We start from the raw sequence: 25,889 nt of genomic DNA, 5'->3' as shown, positions 1-25,889 counted from the left end.
AAATGTCGACAGAACAGCAAATGAGAAAAAAAACAAAAGCAGATTATCTCCCTCAGTCACACAAGTCACATTACATAAGGAACAGGGGAATGGAATCTAATTTGGCAAGAGGAATACAAACTATAAAATTGGAGGGATGTGTATGGTGGTGGAGGTAGAGAGGAAAAAAATGTATACTTTATAATTAGGTTTTCTGTTCTGAATATTACATTTACAAGATCTATTTTTATGTTCATAAAACAAGGCATAGATGGAGACTATTTGGTCATCCTGTCTACTAGTTCCTTAAAAGAGTACTTACAGTTAGTCACAAATTTTGTCCAATAATAGAGCCATGTTCATTATCATTATGCTGTAATTTATAAATTTTGCAAGGCACTCACTGGTTAACATCTATGAAGGGGACTAAGTTGATGAATTTTCATGTAAAAGATTTACTTTTGCAGTTAAGGTACTGGATTCTCATAAAGGCTGCTGCCAAATGTTATTAGTTCTTGGCTCAAAATACATTGAGTTATTTTATAAAGATGATAACTACAAGAGATAAGGTCATGTTTCCAAAATAATTAAACTGTGATTCTTTCGGTTTCACGAAGAAAAGCAATATTAAAATGTGAATGACTTGCAAGCAATTTAATAAATTCTGGAGTGTATCAGTTATTCTTCTATAAACACCGTCTGAACTAAGATAAACAAAAGTCTTAAGCTGAGAATCCAAACTGTAACTTTGAAAGAATATTTCCGGATAACAAGAAAGCAATAAAAGAGAAGACTTCAGAGGCAGCAATACTAATTTATACTCCCAACATTGTACTTTGCCTGTCACAAAGAGCATATGCCCTGTTCCAGGAGCGTATTTGCCAAACTATTCTGTAAGTATCATTGTTTCAGTCAGCAGTAATCAAAATATTCAAGAGCCAGTTATCCTTTGAGTTCAAATGTAAAGCTAACAGCCATTTGCCAACCACAATTTTTTATGCAATTGCCAAATTATGCAATATCTCTAGAGCAGTTAAGTTCGTAACCTTTTTGTTAGTCTTGAATATCAGGTCCAACAGTTGTCTTTTGGAAAAAAAGGGTCACATTAATCTCTTTTGCTGATGAAAAAAGCTGGCCTCTCAGGAGAAATAACCTTTTGGTGTGAAATTTATTAAATGAAAACACACATTTCACAAATGTATTTATAAGCTGTATATTCTAAACTACTGGGATATTTGCAGTCACTTTTTTTTAAAATCACCAATGTCTTCCTCCTGTCGCTTAAAACCTATGCATCCTTAGGAGTTATTCATTAGGCTCAAGGGAAGTATTTGGCTTCTTTGTCTGGACAGGAAAGGGTAAATCAGGGAAGAAACATCATTATTTTTGAAGACTGTCCCATAACTTTCCCACTTAAAGTACACAGGGGAATATTGCTCAGCCAGTGGGCACTAATTGGTTGCTCACAAGTGGTTTGAAAAAACAACACTGGAGTCTCAACACACATTTGATAATTATTGTCCACAATTTAACAATAAACGGCAGAACTAATTGCTTCTGCAGACCAAGTAACCCAAATTAAATCATCACACTTCTGATGGTTTTATTCTTGCAAAGGCATCCATTTGGAATCAGACAGCAACTCCTACGTGCACTCCAATATGAATAAAATCAGATCATCCAACACCCACAGATACAATTAGTTTTGTGAATTGTTTCCTGCTAGGATTGGAATTGTTGCTCAGGGTGCAGCTGTATTATTATGCTGCATGCTGGTGTGAAGTGCTTTCAGGTTGCACACTGATGCAAAAGTGTCAGCATCAGTTCTCTATCTTGCATGCAAACATACAGAAGCCAATAGACAGCTAATAATCACAGACTCAACAGGATGGGAATCTATACTAATGGTGAATAGGTTTATACCTTTCTGCTCAAATTATCTTCTCTGGAGCTAAAACATTTAAAATCATGAAGGGCTTTAATTGGGTGATCAGGATATGATTTATTTCTACGGAGGCTGTCATGAAAGGGTTATCATGTTAAAATTATTAAGAGAGTGAGTAGAGAGGTAGGAGAAGATTCCTTGAACACAAAGGGTGGCTGCAGCAATGTCCAATGCATCTTTAAGTTAATTGATACTGAATAGGTTTCCAAAATGCTGGGAAACTGCCAGCTCTGTAAAATACTGTTTTGTTTTCAGCACTCCTTGTGGGACAGGAGAAGCAGGAGTGCTCTCCACGGGTGTCTCAAGGAAGTGTTCAGCCCTCCCCACACTCAGCTAGTTGCTTGAATGTTACAAGTAGAGAGAGTTTTAAATATCAAGTAGTATTCCATGTCAGCCTCGAAACTCAAAGACTTATTAAAGGAGATATTTCTGATGACGTTACCACAGAGCAGCCTAATAAAACTTTTCTGGCTGGCAAAGACCTGCTCAGATGGCATACTTGATGGGAATGCTTGGCTTACTGCCAGACTTAAAAGTAACCCTTCTTTCCAATTGCAAATGATAGTGTAGCTGTTAAATTACTGGACTATTGTGCAGAAATCAAGATCTTTGACCCAGAGTCAAGATTTTGAATCACACCATGATAGCTGGGGAATGTAAATTTAAGTTATCTAATAAATCTGGAATTTAGAAAAGAAAATATCAGAAACAATAACCATGAAATTGACAAATAGTTGTAATAAAACAATTTAATTCACTAATGTCCTTCAGAGAAAGAAATATGCCTTCCTTAACTGGACTGGAACAGAAGGCTGAAAGAGTGCTAATGAGTGTAGCAAGACTTGGACAACAGACAAAGTTCAGGCTAAAGTTGAGAAATGGCAAGCAGAATTTGAATTACTCACGCACCAAGCAATGCCCAACTCCAACCCTTAAGATTCTAACCACTTGGTTTTGGCATTAAATTACCATCAAATTTTTCCACAACCAACCATTCACTAGGAACTTAAACTGGACTAACCACACAAATGCTATGGTTGATATCAATATGCTTGGTTGATTCCCTTTCTACACTAGCTCAGTGTGGTCACAGTATATTCTGTCCCAAGATGCATGGCCATTACCAAGGTTTCTTTGACAGCGCTTCCATGCCTTAGATTTTAAAACATCTTGGAGAGAAAAGAAAGGGGCAGCAAATTCAATACATCCATATTTCCCTTCACGTCACACACCATTCTCACTTGGAAATATACTTTAGTTCCTTTATAGTTGTTGGGTCAAAATCTAGAATCCCCGACCTATAAGTATTGTGGGAAGAACCTTTATTTCAATGCCGTTCCTAGATTAGGACACCTTTGCCAAAACCTTCTTATATTGCCCACCCATAATTGTGCCTGAACCCTGTGACTTCATAGGTTATTTCAGAGGGTAATTAAGAGTTGGTCTGGAAGGATAACTGGGTAAGACTGACAGGTTTTCTTCATTAAATTAATATCAGTGAACAAAATGAGCTTTTACAACAGTCATCTTTGGAGACACCTTTACTGATACTAACTTTCTAATTCCAGATTTATTGAATTAACTGTATTTAAATTCACAGCAGCCCCTTTGCAAGGGCAACAATGGCTAGTTATGCCAACAACACCCACATTCAGTGAATGAATTAAAAAAAAGTCAAATACATTCCATGAAACCTCTCCTGCCAGAAAATTCAACTGAAGTGGTTAGACTGAGCCAGTTTGGATTTTATAGTAGAATTTAATTGGTTTCAAGCACTAATCTGTTGAATAGGCCAAATCAATAAACTACACACCAAGACACTGGTTAAGAGTTAGATATATGATCTAGTTGGCTCACTGAGATTAAAATATGCCTTCCATCAACTTTTGTCAGAACTATATGGAAAGAATATTAAACAACAGACTCACTTGCCCATAACAATTGTACAACAAAGTACAACACCCAACTGACTACATCGATTTCTGGTTGAGTACAGGGTTTATGGAGCCAATAGTCATTTCAAGTAGAGTTATTGTAGCTGGCAAAAATAAATTGTGATTGCGAATAATCCACATCACAGATGAATGCTTTCATTAATTATACTTTTCAGATCCAGCTAAATTTAGACCAGCTATGGAACACAAAATAACAGAAAACAGCTGAATGAAAAGAAGGACGCACAAGAAATTCTGCAGATGCTGGATTAGAACACAAAACATATAACATTACAGCACAGTACAGGCCCTTCAGCCCACTATGTTGTGCTGACATTTTATCCTGCTCTAAGATCTATCTAACCCTTCCCTTCCACATACACCCCATTTCTCTATCATTCATGTGTCTATCCAAGAGTCTCTTAAATGTCCCTAATGTATCTGCTCCCACAACCTCTGTCGGCAGTGCGTTCCATGCACCCACCACTTTCTGTGTAAAAAACTTACCCCTGAATGCCCCTTATATCTTCCTCCAATCACCTTAAAATGATGTCCCCTTGTGTTAGCCATTGTCGCCCTGGAAAAAAGTCTCTGGCTGTTCACTCAATCTATGCCTCTTATCATCTTGTACACCTCTATCAAGTCACCTTTCATCCTCCATCTCCCCAAAGAGAAAAGCCCTAGCTCACTCAACCTATCCTCATAAGACATGCCCTCCAACCCAGGCAACATCCTGGCAAATCTCCTCTGCACCCTCTCTAAAGCTTTCACATCCTTCCTATAATGAGGTGACCAGAACTGAACACAATGCTCAAAGTGTGGTCTAACCAGAGTTCTATACATCGCCTCACGGCTCTTGAACTCAATACCCCCACTAATCAATGCCAACATACAATATGTTTTCTTAACAACCCTATCGACCTGCACAGCAACCTTGAGGGATCTATGGACGTGGACCCCAAGATCACTCTGTTCCTCAGCAATGCTAAGAGTCCTGCCATTAACCTTGTATTCTGCCTTCAAATTCGATCTCCTGAAGCGTATCACTTCACACTTTTCCGGGTTGAACTCCATCTGCCACTTCTCAGCCCAGGTCTGCATTCTATCAATATCCTCTTGTAATCTACAGCAACCTTCTACACTATCCACAACACCACCAACCTTTGTATCATCAGCAAACTTACTAACCCACCCTTCCACATTCTCATCCAAGTCATTTATATAAAAAAAAAATCACAAAGAACAGGGGTCCCAGAACAGATCCCTGTGGAACACCACTGGTCACCGACCTCCAGGCAGAATACACTCCATCTACAACCACCCTCTGTCTTCTATGAGCGAGCCAATTCTGAATCCACATAGCCAAGTTTCCCTGAATTCCATACGTCTTGACTTTCTGAATAAGCCTTCCATGAGAAACCTTATCAAACGCCTTTCTAAAATCCATGTACACCACATGCACTGCTCTACCTTCAATGTGCTTTGTCAAAGAATTCAATCAAGCATGTGAGGCACGACCTGACCCTCACAAAGCCATGCTGACTGTCCCTAATCAGCCTATGCTTCTCTAAATGCTCATAAATCTTGTCTCTAAGAATCTTCTCCAGTAATTTGCCCACCACTGAAGTAAGACTCACTGGTCTGTAATTTCCAGGGTTATCCCTACTCCCTTTCTTAAACAAAGGAACAACACTTTGCCACTTTCCAGTCATCTGGCACTACTCCTGAGGCCAGTGAGTATTCTGGAACAATACACACAAAATGCTGGAGGAACAAAATGCAGGTCCGGCAGCATCTATGGAGGGAAATAAACAGTCAATATTTCGGGTCAAGACCCTTCATCAGGACTGGAAAGGATGAGGGCAGAAGCCAGAATAAAAGGTGGAGGGAGGAGGGGGAGGAGCATAAACTGGCAGGTGATAGGTGAGTCCAGGTGAGAGGGGGAAGGTAGGTAGGTGGGGGAGGGGGGGATGAAAGGGAATGATGCGAGAAGCTTGGAGGTGATAGGTGGAAGAGGCAAAGGGCTAGAGAAGACGGAATCCAATTGGAGAGGACAGTAGGCCATGGAATAAAGGGAAGGACGTGGGGAACCAGAGGGAGGAGATGGGCAGGTTGTGAGGGTGGGGGAGAGGAAAGAGAAAGAGTGAGGGGGCCACGGGAATGAGGGGAAACAAAGGGGGGTGTGGGAGGAATGGGTTACCAGAATGTATTGTGTAGGGTCATGGCTGTCATGTGACAGTACTGACCACTACCTGGTCGGAGGACAAACCACTGCAAATCAAGGTTTGGCCCCACCACACCCAGCAGCACACACCTGAGCATTGGCCCCTTTAAGTACCTTTGCACTTGACCTTGGACCCTCGGCCCTTGTAATCGATTAGTCCTTGCTGGCACCAAGCCATTGGCCCCCTGTAAATTACCTGGGCTGGACCCCCCAGCCCTCCAACACTATAAAGGGCACCACATGTGCTTGGCTCGCTCTCTTTTGCCATCTTCGAGGGACCACCCTGCTTCACTCCAGGCCGAGTACCGTGGAACGGTGCTGGAGAAATCGTTGGTAAGGTGTGCACTGTTAAGGGTTGGGAGCATTTTAGTTAGTGTCCCTAGTAGCATAGAGCTGTGCCTGCACTGAGTCAAGGGGTGGCAGGTATTGTATTGTTTTTCCTTGATCGTACGTACCTAGTTCGTTGTGTATGTGTGTGTGTGTGTATTTTATCCCCAGTGCAATTTTCCCATGCTCGCTATAAACTGTGCGCGTGTTATTCTCGTTACCATTTTCCCACGCTCGTCTTTTGTAAATAAAATCATTTACTGCCGCATTGGTGTTCAGAGTCCTTGCTTTTTAGACCCATCGTATCTGTTCTCACTCACAACACGGAAGTTGGAGAAATCGATGTTGATTATTAGGAAGGGGGATGTAAGAATTAATATTTGTTAGATAATTGAAGTTCTACTCAAGGGAATCAGTGCATTTTCCCCTTCCTGTAAACTTAAATGTACTAGCAGCTGTGATTTCCATATTTAACATTCATTGTCAAATGCTGTTCATTTGCTTTTGCTGCCCTTAACTAAAACAGACTTAAGAGATAAACAACATTCACTGAGTGATCTATAACAAAGATTCACACCTGAAGGTTGGTACTGTAGCACCAGCATGTGAAGCACCATTAGCTAATACTGAATAACGTTTGGAATATATTGAAAAGGCAGTGAGACAACAAAAAGTCAACAGTGGATTCCCGTTTGGTGACAACTAGACAAAAGACGATAACTGATGGGATCAATCTTTATTCTAATGCAGTTGTCTCTTAATGAAAAAGTAGCAGGAGGAAACGAAAGGAACCAGCTATTAGAGGTACCTAGATCAACAGAAGCATCGGCTTGTTCTCACAATGAATTGATGTGAACATAGTAAAAGCTCAAATGCTATTTATTTAACAACATAACAGCCATTAGAATTATCTCCACTTGAAACTATTTCAAATACTACTGCTAATGCTAATCTACATCTCAAAGAGGATCTGTTATATTTAATTTTTGTTTGATTGTGAATACTGTCAAAGGTGGAGGCTCTGAAAATTTACTTATGTAAGCAATTATCATGCTTACCACTTCTGTCTCAGTTCTTATGTCACTACAGAGGGAGTTGCAAGTGTTTAAATTCAGCTGATGCACAAAGTAACTGATACAGACACTAGCAAACACATGCAGGTGAACTGAATCCTGCTGACTCACTCTCCATGCCCACCATATCCATTCACTCATACTCACCTTGTCTGAAAACAGGGGGCACATTTCAGTGGGGCTCTGCATCCTGGAAATGGCATGGTCTTGGAAGTGACACGAGCTCTGGCAGAGCAGAGAGAAGATTCTGCCCCAGAAATGCTCTTTACAGCCTTTGACAACGGGGAAAGTGCAGTCCAGGGCTTTGCCAGTTAGAGTCATGGAGTCATACAGCACAGAAACAAGCCCTTTGGCCCACTATGTCTATGCTGACCATCAAGTCCTAATCCCATTTACCAGCAATTGGTCTGCAGCCTTCCATGTATTAGTGATTCAAGTGCTCATTGATACTTCTTTAATGGTGTGAGAGTGCCTGCTTCTATCACCCACTCAGGCAGTTAAACCCAGTTACCAACAACCCTCTGGGTGTAAAAGTCATTCCTCAAATTCCCTCCAAACCCCTTATCCCTTACCCAAAACTTATGTCCTCTAGTTGTAATAATACTGGTATGGGGAAAAGTCATTTACCAATTAAATTTGAAAGAGGCATGGAAACACGCTTGTCTGATTAACAGATAATAGTTCTACAAGAAAATAAAAATCCCTTTGAAATGGTGGATAGTTACAGAAATCCAGTTAATGAATAAAGTAATACTTATTTAGAAGCTAAGAACATATTAAATAGGAGCAGAAATAAGTCACATGGCCCCTCAAGCTTGTTGAACCATTCTTCAAGATCATGGATGATTTTCTATTTCAGTACATTTTCTAGCACTTCCAGGAAGGAGAATTCTGGAGGTTCACTGTGCATTGAGTGAAGAAATTCCTCCTCAGCTCAGTCCCAAATGGCCCACCCCTTATTTTCAAACTGTGCCTCTGGCCCTAAACTCCTCAGTCTGAGGAAATAACCTCCCTGCATCCAGTCTGTCAATCCCTTTACTAATTTTGTAAGTTTCAATGAGATTTCTTCTGATTCTTCTAAACTCCAGAGAACACAGTCCCAGTCACTCAAACTCTCTTCATTCAGCAATCCCACCATTGCTGGAACCAGTCTAATGAATCTTAGCTGCCCTCCCTCTACAGCAAGTACATCCTTTCTTAGGTAAGGAATCCAAAACAGTTTACAGTACCCCAGGTGTGGTTAAAATTTCACTAAGACTTTCATACTCCTTAATGAAATCCTCAGGTAATAAAGGCCAATATATTATTTACCCTCCTAATCACTTCTTGCACCTGCATGTTGGTCTTCAGTGATTTGTTCCCTTTTAACAGCAATACCCTCTCTCACCATTTAAGATACTCTGCTTCTCTGTTTTGTGCACTAAAAAGTAAATAACCTCACATTTTTCAACATTTTATTCTATCTATCATATTGTTATCCACTCACTTAGCTTGCTCATATCCTCTTGAAATCGCTTCACATCTTCCTCTTACTGACAATCCCCCCCAGTTCAGTATCGTCAGCTAACTTGGAAATATGATGTTTTTTTCTTCTCAGCCACATCAGTGGTGTAGATTATGCATAGCTGTGGCCGAAGCACCTATCCCTTTGGTCACAATAACCCATTCCTTTCAGGATCTGCTCACATGGTAATAGACTGACATACACAGATTTGAAGGCAATAATCAAAACATTTTTTTTTAGATACCCTGCTGATATATGCCTAACCCAAATTTAAAGGACATGCCCTAATTTTTAAATTGTTGTGGCACTATCACTGCAATAAGTAGCAATACATTTTTTTTTAAAAGGTTATTAATTTTTCTGCTACCTTGTAAATTCTGGTCCTTTTTTCTTAACCGTGGTATCACCTTCAAGGTGATAGGATTACATCAAAAAGGATTACATCAAAAAGGATAACTTCAAATAACGAGAAATGAATACTTGACCTTTTTCCACACTGTTACAAAGGCATTGTGATCAATACTCACAGAACTCCCCCGATGAAGCCTAAATATAAACATCAGTCAAACTCTTTCTCTTTTTACAATGTTGGTATGATTATGCAATAGGATTTGGCTTTGGCTGCAGCCAATGGAATTCAAACCCACCTGTCATTTCCTGAAGTACTTGAGATAAGTTGGGTTCATCACACAATGACCGCAACAAGGCTTTTTTGACCTCGCATTCAGCTTTATCCACTGTGCTGTCCAACTTGAGTTCTCCTACCACAGAGTAGATGTAGACCAACAGAACAAGAATTTCTTCCAGGTTGTAATCAGAGGAGTCCCTTTCCCCATGGGACTTGATTATGGACAGAAGTTGGGTTAAAACACATGACAAATCGGAATCCTCCAGTGTCTGCAAAACAAAAGAATTGTAAGATTTTTAATTTAAGTGAAAAACTGAACTAATATTTTCAAAAAAGTTTATACAGTATTTCAAACTTTAAAATTTAAAGCAGTCTAACACAACAATAATAGCTATAAAATGTAGAAAACACTTAAAAAGAAAAATGACACGTGGTTCAGATAAAATGCCATGGAATGACTATAAAAATTCTGTACAAAGGACAAGGTTCCTTAAGTTAGTCTAATTATTTTAATAGCCAAATCTATTTCTCAATTGTTTACCATAATTCTTAACAAATTCAATTAGTAAGTAATAAATGCTGCACCAATAATTTAAGGTAAGTGAAATATTCAATGCCGAGTCACAATACAGAACAAGTCCACTGGACACAATGGCATTAGAATGTCCAAAATGTATCTACCTCTGTTTCAGCGACCATACAACTCAATTTTGCAAGTTTCTTCACTTTATCCACTGTACTTAAAAACAACAAATTTTAATCGTCAGAAGTTCAATTAAAGCAAATCCTTCTCTCCTCTTCATTCTATATTCAAATTCCACAATATTTTTACAGAGAAATTAACACCCAGCTGGTGTGCTAAACTTACTGCACAGCAATAGTGTGTACTCACTCCACAATTTGGCTCCATCGACTTCCACGTAGGGTTTTCAGTGCAACTAAATAGGGTGTGGCTTTTTTTTTGGGTAGCTTTATTTCTTGACAAAGAAAGGCAGAAGATATGTTTTTTGAAATAAATATTTAGAAAATGCAATAACTAGCACACATTTTTAAGCAATTTTATTTCTTCACAGGAAATCAAATTTTAAAAGATAATATAAATTCCACATGGGAGACTGGTCCAAAAGGTTAGGGCCCATGGGATTCAGTGAAAGTTGGTAAACTGGATCCAAAATTGGCTTGGCAATAGGAGACAGAGGGTGATGGTACTAGGTTGATTTTGTGATTGGATGCTTGTGACTGATGGTTTTCCACAGGGATTGGTGCTGGGGCCCTTGCTATTTAAATATACATGAATGATTTGGATGTAGATATAGAAGGCATGATCCGCAAGTTCAGAGATGACATGGTGGAGTTGCAGATAGTGTAGAGGATAATCTTAGCTACAGGGTGATAGAAATGTGTTGATGAAATGGGCTGAGAAATGCCAGGTGGAGTTAAATCCTGATAAATGCAAGGTGATGTATATCGGAAGTACTAATGAGGCTAGGACATACACCATGAATCGTAAGATCCTAGAGAGTAATGACGAATGGAGGGACCTTAGTATACAAATCCAAAGAACCTTGAATGCAGCAGTGCAGGTAGATAACATAGTTAAGAAGGCATTTGGGATACCAGCCTTCATTAGTCAGGGCACTGAATACAAGAGCAGGTAAGTTATGCTCCAACTTGATAGAACATTGGTCAGACTTCGGCTGGAGTACGGCAGGCAGTTCTGGTCACCACACTATAGGCAAGATGTGACAGCACTGGAGAGGATGCAGAGGAGATTCACCAGGATGTTGTGTTTCAGTTACGAGGAGAGACTGGAGCAGAGATTAAGAGGGATATGGTTGAGGTATATAAAATTATGAGAAGTATAGATAGGGCAGACTGCAGGAAACATTTTCCCAAATCAGAGGTAGATAAAACTAGAGGACATAGATTTAGGGTAAGGGAGAAGTGATTTAGAGGGGATCGAGGGTGACTTTTGTCACCCAGAGAATATACCTGTTGAGAGAGTGGTGTAAGCAGAGTTGCTGACAGTATTTAAGAAGTTTCCAGTCAAGCACTTGAATTGTCTAGACACTGAAGGCTACAAGGGAAGTGCTGGAAAATGGGATTAATGTAGATGGGTGCCCACTGGTCAGCATGGATGTGATGGGCTGAATAGCCTGTTGCCATGTTGTGATTCTATGAGAAACTCAGTTGTATTGCCCTTGGCCTAATTGCTTCAAGGCAGGGATTCAAAAGGTAGGAACCATCCAAGAACAAATGGTAAAATAACTCAAAAGAAAAGCCTATAAGGGCCGCAGATAGATTGGAGGGTGGGGGATGACTGCCAAAGGAGAGCACATTAGGAATCACAGGTATGGAAAGTTCTTGCCCATATACATAAACAGTTACCAAGAAGAATACAGGTTCATTTGTCTAATTTCCGCTCCTTGCAAAATAAAGGAGTATTGAGGGTGGACCTGAATACAATTTGTACATTAATAACCTAACAGATCAGCATAGATTCTGTGGAGCATATCCTCAATATCCATGTATTATTCCAAGAACTAAAAAAGTAATATTGCAGGCCTAGACTTACAAAATAAATGTGGCGAACTGCCATCCAAAAGCTAACAAGGATTCAGGGTGGAATTTAGGAAATTATACAGAAATTAGCCCAAGGGAAAAGTTTGGAGATAAACTTGGATTAGTTCTTGGTTTGGTTCTAATGCAATGGGGGTTATAAAACATACACAGGATCCTTCAATCTAGCAACACTACGATCAAGAAAAATAAAATTTGGCAGAATGGACAGTTGCACTTTGGGGTTGGACTCACTGGCAATCATTGCTTCGTTAGCCAAATGTTTCTGATTACACCTGAGAACGTGTGTACAATGCACAAGTTTGCAGATGTCTAGGCAAAAACTAAACATTGTTCAAACCCTGGCTTTTAGAAGTAATTGAGGCATTCAAAAAAAAATTTAAAGGAATTAAAGACACAGAAGAATAATGAATGAATGTACTTATGCCACGTGTAATTTGTATTTCTTTACTTGTTCTTTATACCTATTTTTGGAGAAAAATAAATTTTCTTTGGCTTCCCAGCATGGAAACACTATTTTTGTATGGCGACAAGGAGGCATACAGGACTGAAATAGATCGGCTGGTTGAGTGGTGTCGTAACAACAACTTCGCATTCAACGTCAGCAAGACCAAGGAATTAACTGTGGACTTCAGGAAGGGGAAGTCGGAAGAACACACACCAGGAGTCAGCAGTGGAAAGGTTAAGCAGCTTCAAGTTCCTGGGTGTCAACATCTCAGAGGATCCTTCCTGAGGCCAACACATTGATGCAATGATGGAGGCACGCAAGCAGCTCTACTTCATTAGGAATTTTAGGAGGTTTGGTACGTTACCAAAGACTCTTGCAAATTTCTATAGGTGTATGGTGGAGAGCATTCTGACTGGTTGCATCACAGCCTGGTATGAAGGCTCCAATGCACAGGATCACAGGAAGCTGCAGAGGATTGGAGACTCAGCTAGTTCCATCACGGGCACAACCCTCCCCACCGTCAAGGATATCTTCAAGAGGCAGTGTAGTAAGAATCCTGAAATGTTGGCCAGAGAGCGCAAGGAACAATTGCTGAGATCAAATGTATGCACGCACGGGGGAAGGGTGATCTGGGTGCTAGGTAACCAAGGTATTATTGTAACCAAGACACGAGCCTGTGTCGACCGTGATGTGTCGACCTGGACAAAGGATCGACCCAGGTAGGGGCGGTGAGAAGTGACTACGGTATAAAAGGGTGAGCACGCTGGTGGTAAGGTCTCTTGGATTTGAGCTCACCACAGGTTAGGTTGCGACTGACGCTGTGAACCGATTGGAACAGGGCGCTGCAGTTAAACAGGCTCAGGCGCGCTTCCGAGATAAGTACCACTTGTTGTAACTTAGCAATAAAGTGTGTTGTGTGCAGCATTGTGTGTGCAAGGCTCATTTCTATCAGATCTGTGAACAACCCTGCTTAACTTTGGCACAACAGGCGGTGCCTCTAGAAGGCAGCGTCCATCATTAAGGACCCACACGATCCAGATGTGCCCTCTTCTTGTTACTACCATCAGGGAGGTGGTACAGGAGCCCGAAGACCCATACTCAATGATTTAGGAACAGCTTCTTCCCCTCTACCGTCAGATTTCTGAATGGTCCATTAACCCATGAACATTACTTTGTTATTCCTTTTGTTTGCACTATTTATTTTGTAATTTATAGTAATTTTATGCCTTTGCACTGTATTGCTGCTGCAAAACAACAAATTTCATGACATACAAGTCAGTGATAATAAACCTGATTCTGATATTTTATCTCAGTTTTTTTATATTTATTTTTCTTAATCACTTGAATATATTTAAGTGATTGTTCTCATCTTCAACTCCTTAAGGACTAGAACGGAAGACCTGTCCCAATGGCAACAAGCACTCTGCTGTAAGTCATCTAGCTGGCTATTCTTCACATAACAACCTAAGCAATGAATGCCAGCAGACTAATTATGAGAAAGATCACAACCAAGCTGAGCCATGCCCTCACACATCATTCATACTTGGTGGGGTCAATAGGAACCCTGCCTAATTATGCTGTCCTCCCTAATCCTAACCCTATGATTTTAATTCTTGCAGAGGCAGTCACTCAGATTTAAATTTCCAAAGTAGCTATCAAATTACTGATCTTCAGATATTTTGCTCCCCTAAGAATGGGAGTTACAAACCCATAAAAGTCCAAAGTCCCTCAAGGGCCCCAAACACCAAAGGCCATTTTATTGTTAGAAAGAAATAGTTTCTCTATAATAATTAAGAAAACCTAATCTTGAAAGCTTTAATTTCCAACTTCCACTTGACTATGTGTATATCTTCATATTAGAACATAAGAAATAGGAACAAGAGAACAATATGTGGCCTTGTGAGTCTGCCCTGCCATTCAGTAAGCTCATAGCTGATCTAATCATGGCCTTAGCTCCACTTCCATACCTGTTTCTCATTACACTTGATTTCTCTCCAATCCAAAAATCTTTTCATTTAGGCCTTAAATACAGTACACGAAACAGAAAACAGTACAGCACAGTTCAGGCCCTTTGGCCTACCATGTTATGCCAACCAATATAAACCTACTTCACGATCAATCTAACCCTTCCTTCCTACACGGCCCATTTTTCTTACATATATGTGCCTACCTAAGAGTCTTGTAAATGTTCCTATTGTATCAGCCTCTACCAACATCCCCGGCAGTGCATTCCAGGCACCCACCACTCTCTGTGTAAAAACCTACCTCTGACATCTCCCCTCAACTTTCCTCCATTTACCTTAAACGGACGTCCTCTGATATTGGCCATTGCCGCACTGGGGAAAAGGTGCTGCCTGTCCACTCTATCTATGCCTCTCATAATCTTATACACCGCAATCAAGTCACCTCTCATCCTCCGTCGCTTCAAAGAGAAAAGCCCAAGCTCGCTCAACCTTTCCTCAAAAGACATGTTCTCTAATCCAGGCAGCATCCTAGTAAATCTCCTCTGCATCCTCTTTAAAGCTTTCATATCCTTCCTCTAATGAACTGAGAACAGTACTCTAATTGTGGTCTAACCAGAGTTTTGTAGAGTTGCAACATTACCTCGCGGCTCTTGAACTCAGTCCTCCAACTAATGAAGGCCAGCACACCATATGCCTTCTTAACCACCCTATCAACTTGCGCAGCAACTTTGAGGGATATATGGACTTGGACCCCAAGATCCCTCTATTCCTCCACACTGCACAGAATCCTGCCATTAACCTTAAGTATATTCAATGATTCAGCCGCCACAGCATTCTGGGATAGATAATTCTAGAGATTCACAATCCTCAATTCTATCTCATTCCAAAAATGCCTCTTAGGCTTTAGATTCACCGAGAGGGGGCAACATCCACATGGCAACCAACTTTTTAAGTCTCCTCAGTGTTTTATATTTTTCAATAAGACCACCTACAATTCTACCACATTCCTATTAGGAAAGGCCCCATGCAGTCAACATTTCCTCGTAAAACACCTTTAGCTCAAGACACAAACTAGTGCAACTTCTCTGAACTGTCTCAAATATAAGTACATCCTCCTTATAAAGGACACAGCACTCCAGGTCTGGACTCAACAATCCCCAACAATATCCAATGGAAGCAAGTATATAAATCTCAACAGTGATCAGTTACAGCTACACTTTCAAATAATCCTCATTGCCCCTCTTTGCAGAAGTAATCATATTTCTTTTAATTATATTTATTTGCTTCAATGGCTTTTTTTTTTAAAAAGATAACTTAATCCTTAAATGAAAACAGAAAGCACTGGAAATACTCAGTAGGTCAGTTTCTCTCTTCATAGCCTTTCAAGTCAATAATCCTTTCCCAGAGAAAAGTTCAGAGATAAACAGGTTTTGAGATGCAGGAAGAAGAGGGAGGAGAAATAAGTAAAAGGAAGATCTGCAACAAGGTGGAAATCAGGAGAGATTAAATCACAAAAAGTACAAGATGAAAAAGATTGGTAATGGGACAAATAAAACAACAAAACTTCAGTGTTGGGTAAATATAAATAGGAAAAGCTTAATCACTGAAATTACCAAGAAAAATAACTTGCACACTGGAAATCTCAAATGAAAACAGGAAATACTCCCTATCTGTAATTGCTGAACTCTGTGTTAAATCCGGACAGCTGTAATGTGCCTAATAGGAAGATGAAATTTGGTCTCTTGAGTTTATGCTGAACAATATAGGAGGGAGTGGACCAAGGACTGAGAATTCAGAGAGACAGTGGAAGAGTGAATTAAAATAACAGGCAACGGGAGGCTTGGGATATGCTCATGGACTGAATGGTGATGTGTTGTAAGGCAGTTTGCCATTGCCATCTGCCATTGATCCACACAATAAAAAGATCACACTGTGAGCAATAAATACTCTGTATTAAATTGAAAGTAGTTCAAGGAAATCACTGCTTCATCTGGACTTCTTTTCTGTTGCACTTTACTATTGAAAGGAGTGTGGGCATGTGGGGAATGTATAAGTTAAAGAGTTGGTGTTGCACTTCCTGTGGTTTAATGGTAAAGTGCCAAAGGAAAGAAAGGTACTTGTGGATTTAGAGAAGTGAACCAGAATGCTCCAAACAAAATGGTCCTGTCAAGTTGCTGTATATAGACAAAGCATTTCTGAAAGCTCACAGGCCAAGCCCCAAGCCATAATTAATGTTTTCACTGAAGCATTTAAGAGGATGGGCCTAACACTCAACATTTGCAAGCAAAGGTCCTCTACCAATTTACCCCTGCTGCACCACACTGCCCTTTGACATTAAAGTTTTATGGTGAGATATTGAGAAATGTGGACCATTTCCCATATCTTGGAAGCCACCTCTTGGCAAAGGCAGACATCAAAGCGAACTCAGCATCACCACCGTCAATGCTCCAGAATTTTATTGATTGAGGAAAAGGGCACTTGATGATCAATACCTCAGACCTGAGACAAAACTCATGATCTACCAGTGATCCCTGCCCCTCTTCATGCTTCTGAACTACCTACAGCAGGCAGCTCAAGGCACTGGAAAATACCTCCAATGTTGTCATTGCAAAATCCTCCAAATTCACTGAAAGAACATGTGAACCAAGGTCAGGCTCCTCTCCTAGGCCAACATTCCCAGTATTAAGGTCCTAAGTTACACTCAATCGGTTACACTGGACAGGCCAGCTCGCTTGCATACTCCATGCCAGACTCCCAAATTCTGAGCTGTGTCATGAGAAAAAAACAGACAGCCAGAGGAAAAAAAATAAGGATGTGCTCAGTGCCTCTTTGAAGAAAGGGAAATCAATGGGAAACCAATATTCCCACTGATTCCTGTGAATCTCTGGTCATGACCACTTAAAATGTAGAAAGAGCACTTTGGATGGTATTAAGAACCTCAAGGCCATGCACTGGTAGCAAACAGAGGCACTGCATAAATGGCAGATGGAGCAGACAAGCTTGCAAACTACCTGCCCACCTGCCTCATTGACCCCCCCACCTGTCTAATCTGTGGAGGTCAATGAGGCAGGTGGGCAGGTAGCTCAGCTCCCACATTGGCCTCATTAGTCATCTGGAATCCACAAATCGAGATTAGAAGCAAGTCATTCTCGATCTTAAGGGACTGTGTAAAGAGAAAGTCCTCTCAGAAAGCACAAAGAGGAGAGGATGTGTTTGGAGGTGGAATTGTGTTGGAAGTGTTGGTTATAACAGTGGAATGTGAGAGCTGGTCAGATGGAAGTTGCATATGGAAATCTTATATTTGGAGGGAGGAGGAGGAGTGAAAACAGAAGTGTGTGAAATGGAACAGGTACAGTTGACTATCGAGAAGGGAAGCAGAGGAAAAGGGAAGGCATATTGGAAGCATAGTATGAAAGATGTCAAAATAGCAGAGAATTGAAAGGAGTCCTTATAGAGCACAAAATGGGAGGAGATGTAGTGAAAGCAGTCATGAGAGTCAATGGGGTTCTAGTGGATACTGGTCATAAAGCTAATCCTTGGTTACAACTGCGTGCCAGTTTTTGGTATTTTAGATTTTCTGCAATGCAGTAAAATGTAATAAATCTTACAAACCACATTATAAAGCCTTTATCTTGGCTCAGTGGCAGCACCATTTTCCAGGAGTCAAAATATTACAGATTTAGGCCCCACATCTGGGTTTAAGCACATTAATTTCAGCTGATTTTTCAGTCTAATACTTGAGAGAACTGTTATCTTTCAAATGAGACATTAAACTGAGACACATTTACCTGTCCTGGAGAAAGTTATAGGCCATAGAACATTACTCAAAATCAAGGTTCTCCTGGGTTCCGAACTCATATGTTATTGTTCATCTAACACCAGATGCTACATGCAAACTGGCTGTGGTTTGCCTATAATATCATTAGGTATTTATATTTGACATGGAATTTATTTAAATATGAAACACTGAGATGTTCTGCACAGGCAAAAGGCATTGCTTAAATTCAAGAAACTACAAATGCTTAAAAAAAACAGGAAATGATAAAAATACACAGAAGGTCAGGCAACATCCATGGGGAGAAAAACAGTAAACATTGCAGACCTTTCATTAGAACCAGGAAGAGACACAAGTATGTTTAAGTTGAATGACTGAGGAGGGGTTGAGAGAAATTAACCAAATAAACCAAAGAAAAATTAGAACAAATATGTTTTCTTTTTGATACCCAAATGCAACAGAAAAGCAACATAAAACTCATACAATACTACGAACAAATAAAAACAGAAAATTGCAGAAATACTCAGCAAGTCTGGCAGATCAGTGAAGAAACAGATTTAAAGATACGAGTCAACAACCTTCCATTAGAACTGAGAAAAGTTAGAACATTACGATAAACGAGGGTAGATATGAAGAGAACAGAAGATTAGGTCTGAGATATGGTGGGGACCAGGGAGATTTGAAAACACAACTGGCATTGGTGCCTGCAAAGAACCATTGGAATTGGGATCACTTCTGGGGCAGAGGTGCCCTATACAAGAGGAATGGGTTTCACCTGAACCAGAAGGGGACCAATATCCTGGCAGGGAGATTTGCTAGGGCTACATGGGAGGGTTTAATTTGGTCTGGCAGGGGTGTGGGACCCAAAATAGTAATAGATGAGAAAATTGAAATAAAGATAGAGCTTAAAGCAAGCAAGTCCAACAGGCAGACTACGCAGGGGCAGGACAGGGAGCCACGAAGGTCTGATAGGCTAAACTGCATTTATTTTAATGCAAGAAGCCTAACAAGTAAGGCAGGTGAACTCAAGGCATGGGATTGTGTTAGTATACCTATTATGGAAAGACAGGCAGGACAGGTAGGTCAATGTTCTGGGGTATTGATGCATCCAGCATGATAGATTAGAGAGGAGGAGGAGTTGCAATATTGATTAGAGAGAACATCACGGCAGTATTTAGAGAGGATATTCCGGGAGGAACATCCAAGAAAGTTTAGACCTTAGAAATAAGAAAGGGGGGATCATTTTGATGGGAGTATACTATAGGCCCCCCAGTGGTCAGCAAAAATTAGAGGAGCAAATATGTAGGGAAATCACAGGTAGGTGTAGGAATAATAGGGTTGTAATAGTAGGTGACTTTAATTTTCCTAATATTGATTGGGACTGTCATAATGCTAAGGGATCAGATAGGACAGAATTTGTCAAGTGTGTCCAGGAAAGTTTTCTCAAGCAATATTATAGATGGCCCTACTTGAGTGGGGGCGACTTGACCTCCTCTTGAGAAATGAGGCTGCACAAGTGGCTGATGTGTCAGTGGGGGAGCACTTTAGGACCAATGACCATAATTCTACTAGTTTTAAGATTGTTCTGGAAAAATATAGGACTGGTCCACAAGTTAAAGTCCTAAATTTGATGACATCAGACAGGAACTTACAAAGGTTGATTGGGAGAGGCTGTTGGCAGACAAAGTGACATCTAGCAAGTAGGAAGTTTTAAAAAATGAGATTAAAAAAAGTGCAGGGCCAGCATGGTCCTGTTAGAGCGAAGGGCAGGATAGACAAAATTAGGGAACCCTGGTTGACGAGGGATATCAAGTCTCTGGTTTGGAAAAAGGAGGTATAGGTCAGGTTTAGGCAGCAGGGATCAAATGAATCCCTTGAGGAACGCAATGGATGTAGGTATACACTTAATAAGGATATTAGAAGTTGCAAAAAATGGACACGAGATAGCCATGGTAGATAAAGGAAAGCAGAACCCCGAAAGATTCTGTAAGTATATTAAGAACAAAAAGGGTAATGAGAGAAAGAAGGAAAGTTCCCTCAATGGTCCGTGTTGGTAATCTATGTGTGGAGCCATGGAACATGAACGAGGTCTTAAAAGCATACTTCTTGTCTGTATTTACTATGGAAAAAGATAAGGAAACTAGTGAGTTTAGGGAAGAGAATGGTGTCATCCAGAAACACACTGACATTACAAAAGAGGTGTTGGTGGTCTTGAAATGCATAAAGATGGATAAATTCCCAGGACCTGACCAGGTGTATCCTAGTATGCTGTAGGGAAAAAAGGGAAGAAATTAGCCCTGGCAGAGATTTTTCTATCTTTGTTAGCCACGGGTAAGGTACTGAAAGAATAAAGATGGCTAATGTCCATTTAAGGGCTGCAAGGACAAGCCAGCGAACTACGAGCTGGTGAGCCTTAGATCAGTGATGGGTAAGTTACTGGAGGCCATTCCGAAGGACAGGATTTATTTGCATTTGGAAAGGCAAGGACTGATTAGGGATAGTCAGAAAGGTTTTGTGCAAAGGAAGTCATGTCTCATGAATCTGAATGAATTTTTTGAAGAGGTGACCAAGAGAATTGATGAGGGCAGGTGGTAGATGTTGTCTACATGGACTTTAGCAAGGCCTTTGACAAGGTCCTGCATGATTGGCTGGTCCAGAATGTTAAAACACATGGGATCCAGAGTGAGCTAGCCAATTGGGAATACATTGGCTTGGTGGCAGGAGGTGGGGGCAGTAGTGGAGGGTTGTTTGTTTAGATTGGAGGCTCGTTGCCAGTGGTGTGCCATAGGGATTGGTGCTGGTTCCACTGTTGTTTGACATCTATACCAATGATATGGATGACAATGTTGTTAACATGTTTAGCAAGTTTGCGGATGACACGGAAATGAGTGGACAGTGAAGAAGGTTGTCTAAGGTTACAACAGGATAGTGATCATATGGAAAAGTAGGCAAAGGAATGGCAGATGGAACTTAACTCAGACAAGTACGAATTGATGTATTTTGTGAACTTAAACCAGGATATGACATACACAGTGAATGGCAGGCCCCTGGGGATTGTTGTCGAACAGAGAGACTGAGGGGTACTAGTACATATTTCCCTCAAAGTGACAACAGAGATAGACAGGATGGTGGGACCTGTATTTCTTGTGAGCTGCATAACCAGGGAAGTAGAAAGGACTTTAAACTAAATATAGGGCAAGGGGTCAAAGTTGCAAAGATATGGTAAATCAAAGAGCAGAGAAAGTACTAGACAGAAAGGTACAGATATGGGAAATGATCAATGGTGAGAGGAAGGAAAAGAGTGCAAATCAAAGAATAAATCAGTGGATAAGGTTAGAGGTTATAAAAATAATTAAACGGACAAAAGTAAAAGCTCTGTATCTGAATGCCACCGAACTCAAAACAAAACAGATGAAAAGTGCATATAGAAACAAGGAAATGTGATCTGTTGGCCATTACAAAGATATGGCAGCAGGATGGCAGATTGGGACCTGAATGATCAAGGATATGACATTTAGGAAGGACAGGCATCGAGAAAAAGATGGAGTAGTGATTCTGTTAATTATCGATGTTTTATCACAATAGAATGGAACAACCCAAGTTCAGGAAAGCAGGATGTAGAAGCAGCTTGAATAGAAACAAGAAATAATAAAGGATAGAAGTCACTTGTGGAGGTGCTGAATAGGCTCTTTACAGTAACAACATGGTAGGACAGAAATAATGGGAGTTTATCAAACAGGTACAGTAATAATCATGGGATATGTTAATCTATATTAAAGTTAAAAAAAAATCAGATGAGCAAAGTTAACTAAGATGAGGAGTGCTTTTGTAATAGTTCACTGGAACAATACATTCTGGAGCCAACCAGATTGAAGACAGTTGTGTACAGAGGCAAGATTAATTAATGACCTCATCATGAAGTAGCCCAAGGTAGCACCAATCACAATGTGACTGAATTTTACTTTCAGTTTGAGGGAAAGAAGAATGGATCCTAGATTAGGATTTTGAATTTAAATAAGGGCAACTATGAGGTGTGAATTAAGATTAATAGATCAATCAGTCAAGATGCAGTGACAGACATTTAAGGGGACCTTTCAGAATGCACAGAATAGACATATTCCAATGAGAAAGAAAAAATCCAGGGGAGGACACATCATTTGTCCAAGATAGTAACTAACTTAAGAAAAAGCTGATAATTGCACAAGGATAGGTGAAAGGTCAGAATATGGCACAGAATATAAAAAAAAAGCAAGGATGACTAAAATATTAATGAGGAAAAAATTGAGTATAAGATAAAGCTAGCCAGAAATACATAAACAGAGAAACTTCCCATGGATATTTTAAAAAGATAGTTAATAAAGTTAGTGTTGGTCCTACTGAAAGTGAGAGTGGGGAATTAATAAGGGAAAACAAGGAAATGGGAGGTATTTGGCATAGGCCTTCACAATAGAGGACACAATTAACACGCCAGAAATAGTTGTAAATTGGGAAAATGGAAGGGAAGGAGGAATTTAGGAAAGTGACAATTATTTGGAAAGAGGAACTGAACAAATTACTGTGAGCTGACAAGTTTCCAGTTCCTGATGGACTTCATCCTAAGGTCTTTTACAAAAATGTCAAGTGAGATGGTTTGGTTCGTTGCTAAAGTTGCTGATGTAATAAAGATAGGTCGGAAAGTAAATTATGAAGCAGACAAAGATGTGACAAGGACACATGGATAGCTAAGAGACTGGGCAAATATCTGGCAAATAGATTCCAACGTAAAAAATGTGAAATTGTCTACTTGAGCAGGAAATATATATAAAACAAAATTGAATAAATGATGAGAAATTATAGAGCTTCTGAGAAGCAAAGAATCTGTGTGTCCCAGTCCATTATTCAAAAAAGGCTAGTATGCAGGTAAAGCAAGGTTGAGGTATATTAGAAAATCTAATGAAATTTTATTATTTATTGCTAGGGGAATTGAATATAATAGAAGGGAGGTAATGCTTTAGTTACAAAGGGCAGTAGAAAGACAACATCTGGTGTACTATTTTCACTATTGGCTTCTTATTTATATGAAGATGCTAATACATTCAAAATAGTTCAGGGAAGGTTTCCTAGACTAATACCTGGAATGGGCAGTTTCTCTTATGAGAAAATATTGAACAGGCTAGGCTTATGCTGGCTTAGAACAGTGAAGGAGAACTTGATTGTAACATATAAAGGTCCTAAGGGATCTTGACAGGCTTAACGTAGAGAGGATATTTCTTCTAATGGGAGAGTCTGGAACTGGGAGTCACTATTTAAAAATTAAGATATATGTAGCTGTGTGAGGCAAAACAATTTCCCTGAAGTTGGAGATTCTTTGGAGCTCTTTTCCTCAAAGGGTGATGGAAACAGGGTCTCTGAATATTTCTTAGACAGAGGTTGATAGATATTTGATTTAAAAAAAACAGAATGAAAGGTTATTGTGGGTGCATGGGAATGTGGAGATGAGATTACAATCAGATCAGCCAAGATCTTATGAAATGGGAAAAACAGGCTTGAACAGCTGAAACGGCCTACTCCTGTTCCCAATTCCTATGTTAATATCAGAATGGATTTCTCACAGGGCAAGAAGTAATCAGTAATTTGCTGCCATGTATGCATTAAATTTGACCATTGTCTATAATATAGAGGTTTATTGTTTTAAGGTCACCATGACTTATGTTCAGATTGGCTTAATTTGTTCAGGAAAATTATTTGCAATTTAACTAACACACAAAGTTCTTAACATTTCTATTACATCATTTTTCCTAATCTCCCTCTTCCATTCAGCATGGAAAACCAAAAGTTGGTATAAAAATTTTTGATGCAAATACCTGAAGTCAGCCAAGTACTTTTTCTTCCCCTAATCTATTTGTGTTGATACAAAAACACTTCTAAAATAACAGGGAATTTGCTTGTGTCTGAGCAAATGTCCTTTCATAAGATTTAAAATGGTGACTATTGATATGACAAGCCAGAAAATAATTTGAAACCAGCACTTCACTACACCAGTTTCGAAACTGGCATATTACATTCTAAAAATTCTATTTGGGTTGGGTTGGATTCTAATGTCTTACCAAATCCATGGCAACTTTTATTATGAAAGCTGCTCAGCTGGAATCCAAGCTTGCAGAACTTGAGAGAGCAATATAGAGTTGCTGCTTAGAAAGGAACCCTGGGGATGGTGGGAATCCAAGGACAGACAAAACCATGCCATTAACAAGTAAACAATAATTGATTTAAACGCTCCTGCTATAATTCACCATTACTGATTTTCAATTAGTCAGCTCTCATAACTATGAGAACTGAACTTTTTTCTTACACAGCGGGTGAAAAAAAATGGAGTTACCCCTGAGATGTACTTCCTGTTGGTTGAAGAGGTCTCAGAATCGTCTTATTTGTTTAACATCAGGGGATTCAAAAAAATAATAAAAGCAGGTCAGTTCCAGGATGTTGAAATGCACTATAAAACTTCATTTTGCTAAAGTTGGTGCCATAAGGATACAAGCTGCCTAGCATGACCTCTTTTTAAAAAGTAAGCATTAGTTATGCTCATAAAAGCTCATAGTTGTTTCACACAACCAAGGAAGATCACTTTATCTTACCCCGGATGCTCCAGTTTTGAGCTAATTCTGACAGGAATTATGGTGGTTTAAATATTTTATTTAATTGCAGGTGAAAACCTATGTCAAACTAGGGCTCTGTAAGCTATAATCCCCAGTAGACAATCACTAATAACCACATTTGGGTTTTGCTTGGCTAGCTAGTGCAATATGCAGCATTTTCTGTTCAAACCTTTTTAAATACATAGTAGCAAGATTGAACAAAAATGCAAAGTATTAACCATCTATAGTGAAACCACCTCAGGTAAACAGGGTTTTGCATTTAAGAGAGTCATTAAGCAACCCCCATTGACTAATTGCAGTTAGGATGTTACAGGAAGGAGCAATTCTTCTTTGGTTATTATTTTTTTTGTTATTCCTTCACAGGACGTTGGCAATTCTTGCAAGTCCTCATTTATTGCCTACATTTCAATGACTGCATTTCCTTTTAACAACTAGTTTAACTATTCCAGAGAGTATTACGAGTCAGCTAGTGTGAAATTGTAGTCACAAAAGCAGGACTTGGAGACAGCAGGTTCCCTTTTCAAAAGAGGACCATTTCTCTCAGAAGAAAGCCAGTTAGGCTCATATGCAGCCCAATACTTTTCATGCCATTTTTGTGCTACCGTTCCATAAATGGAGTTATAATTTTATCTGGTGCCAGAAGGAATTTAAATTTTGCAATACTGACAACATACACCTATATTTGATCATATTAAAAAGAGGATTAATTCCAGTTCTATTTTCTGATGGGGAAAGTATGGATTGACTATGATCTTACACACAAAGCAACTCTGCAGACCAGCAATAATCACAAATCACTTAGAAGCCATTCGTGCACCATGGCACCAATATTTATATAGCAGCCAGAATAGGATTGGATAGAAAATCCGGATA

At 39.7% G+C, this 25,889-nt stretch overlaps 1 protein-coding gene across 4 annotated transcripts in view; it reads right to left on the bottom strand.

Annotated features, from left to right (window-relative positions):
- scfd2 (sec1 family domain containing 2) overlaps positions 1 to 25,889 on the bottom strand; it is a 200,879-nt gene that overhangs the window by 102,200 nt on the left and 72,790 nt on the right. For all 4 annotated transcript variants that reach the window (XR_007957998.1, XR_007957997.1, XM_052036370.1 and 1 more), the window contains exon 5: positions 9,634 to 9,883. Coding sequence is in view for 2 of the 4 variants with exons in the window: in XM_052036370.1 (XP_051892330.1) it covers positions 9,634 to 9,883 (250 nt within the window). In the remaining 2 variants the exon portion in view is untranslated. The remainder of the gene's footprint in view (positions 1 to 9,633; positions 9,884 to 25,889) is intronic.

The sequence above is a fragment of the Pristis pectinata genome, chromosome 2 (genome assembly GCF_009764475.1).
Source record: "Pristis pectinata isolate sPriPec2 chromosome 2, sPriPec2.1.pri, whole genome shotgun sequence".
NCBI lineage: Eukaryota > Metazoa > Chordata > Chondrichthyes > Rhinopristiformes > Pristidae > Pristis > Pristis pectinata.
Note: the sequence above shows the minus strand (reverse complement) of the source record. Positions and strands in the feature narration are given on the sequence as shown.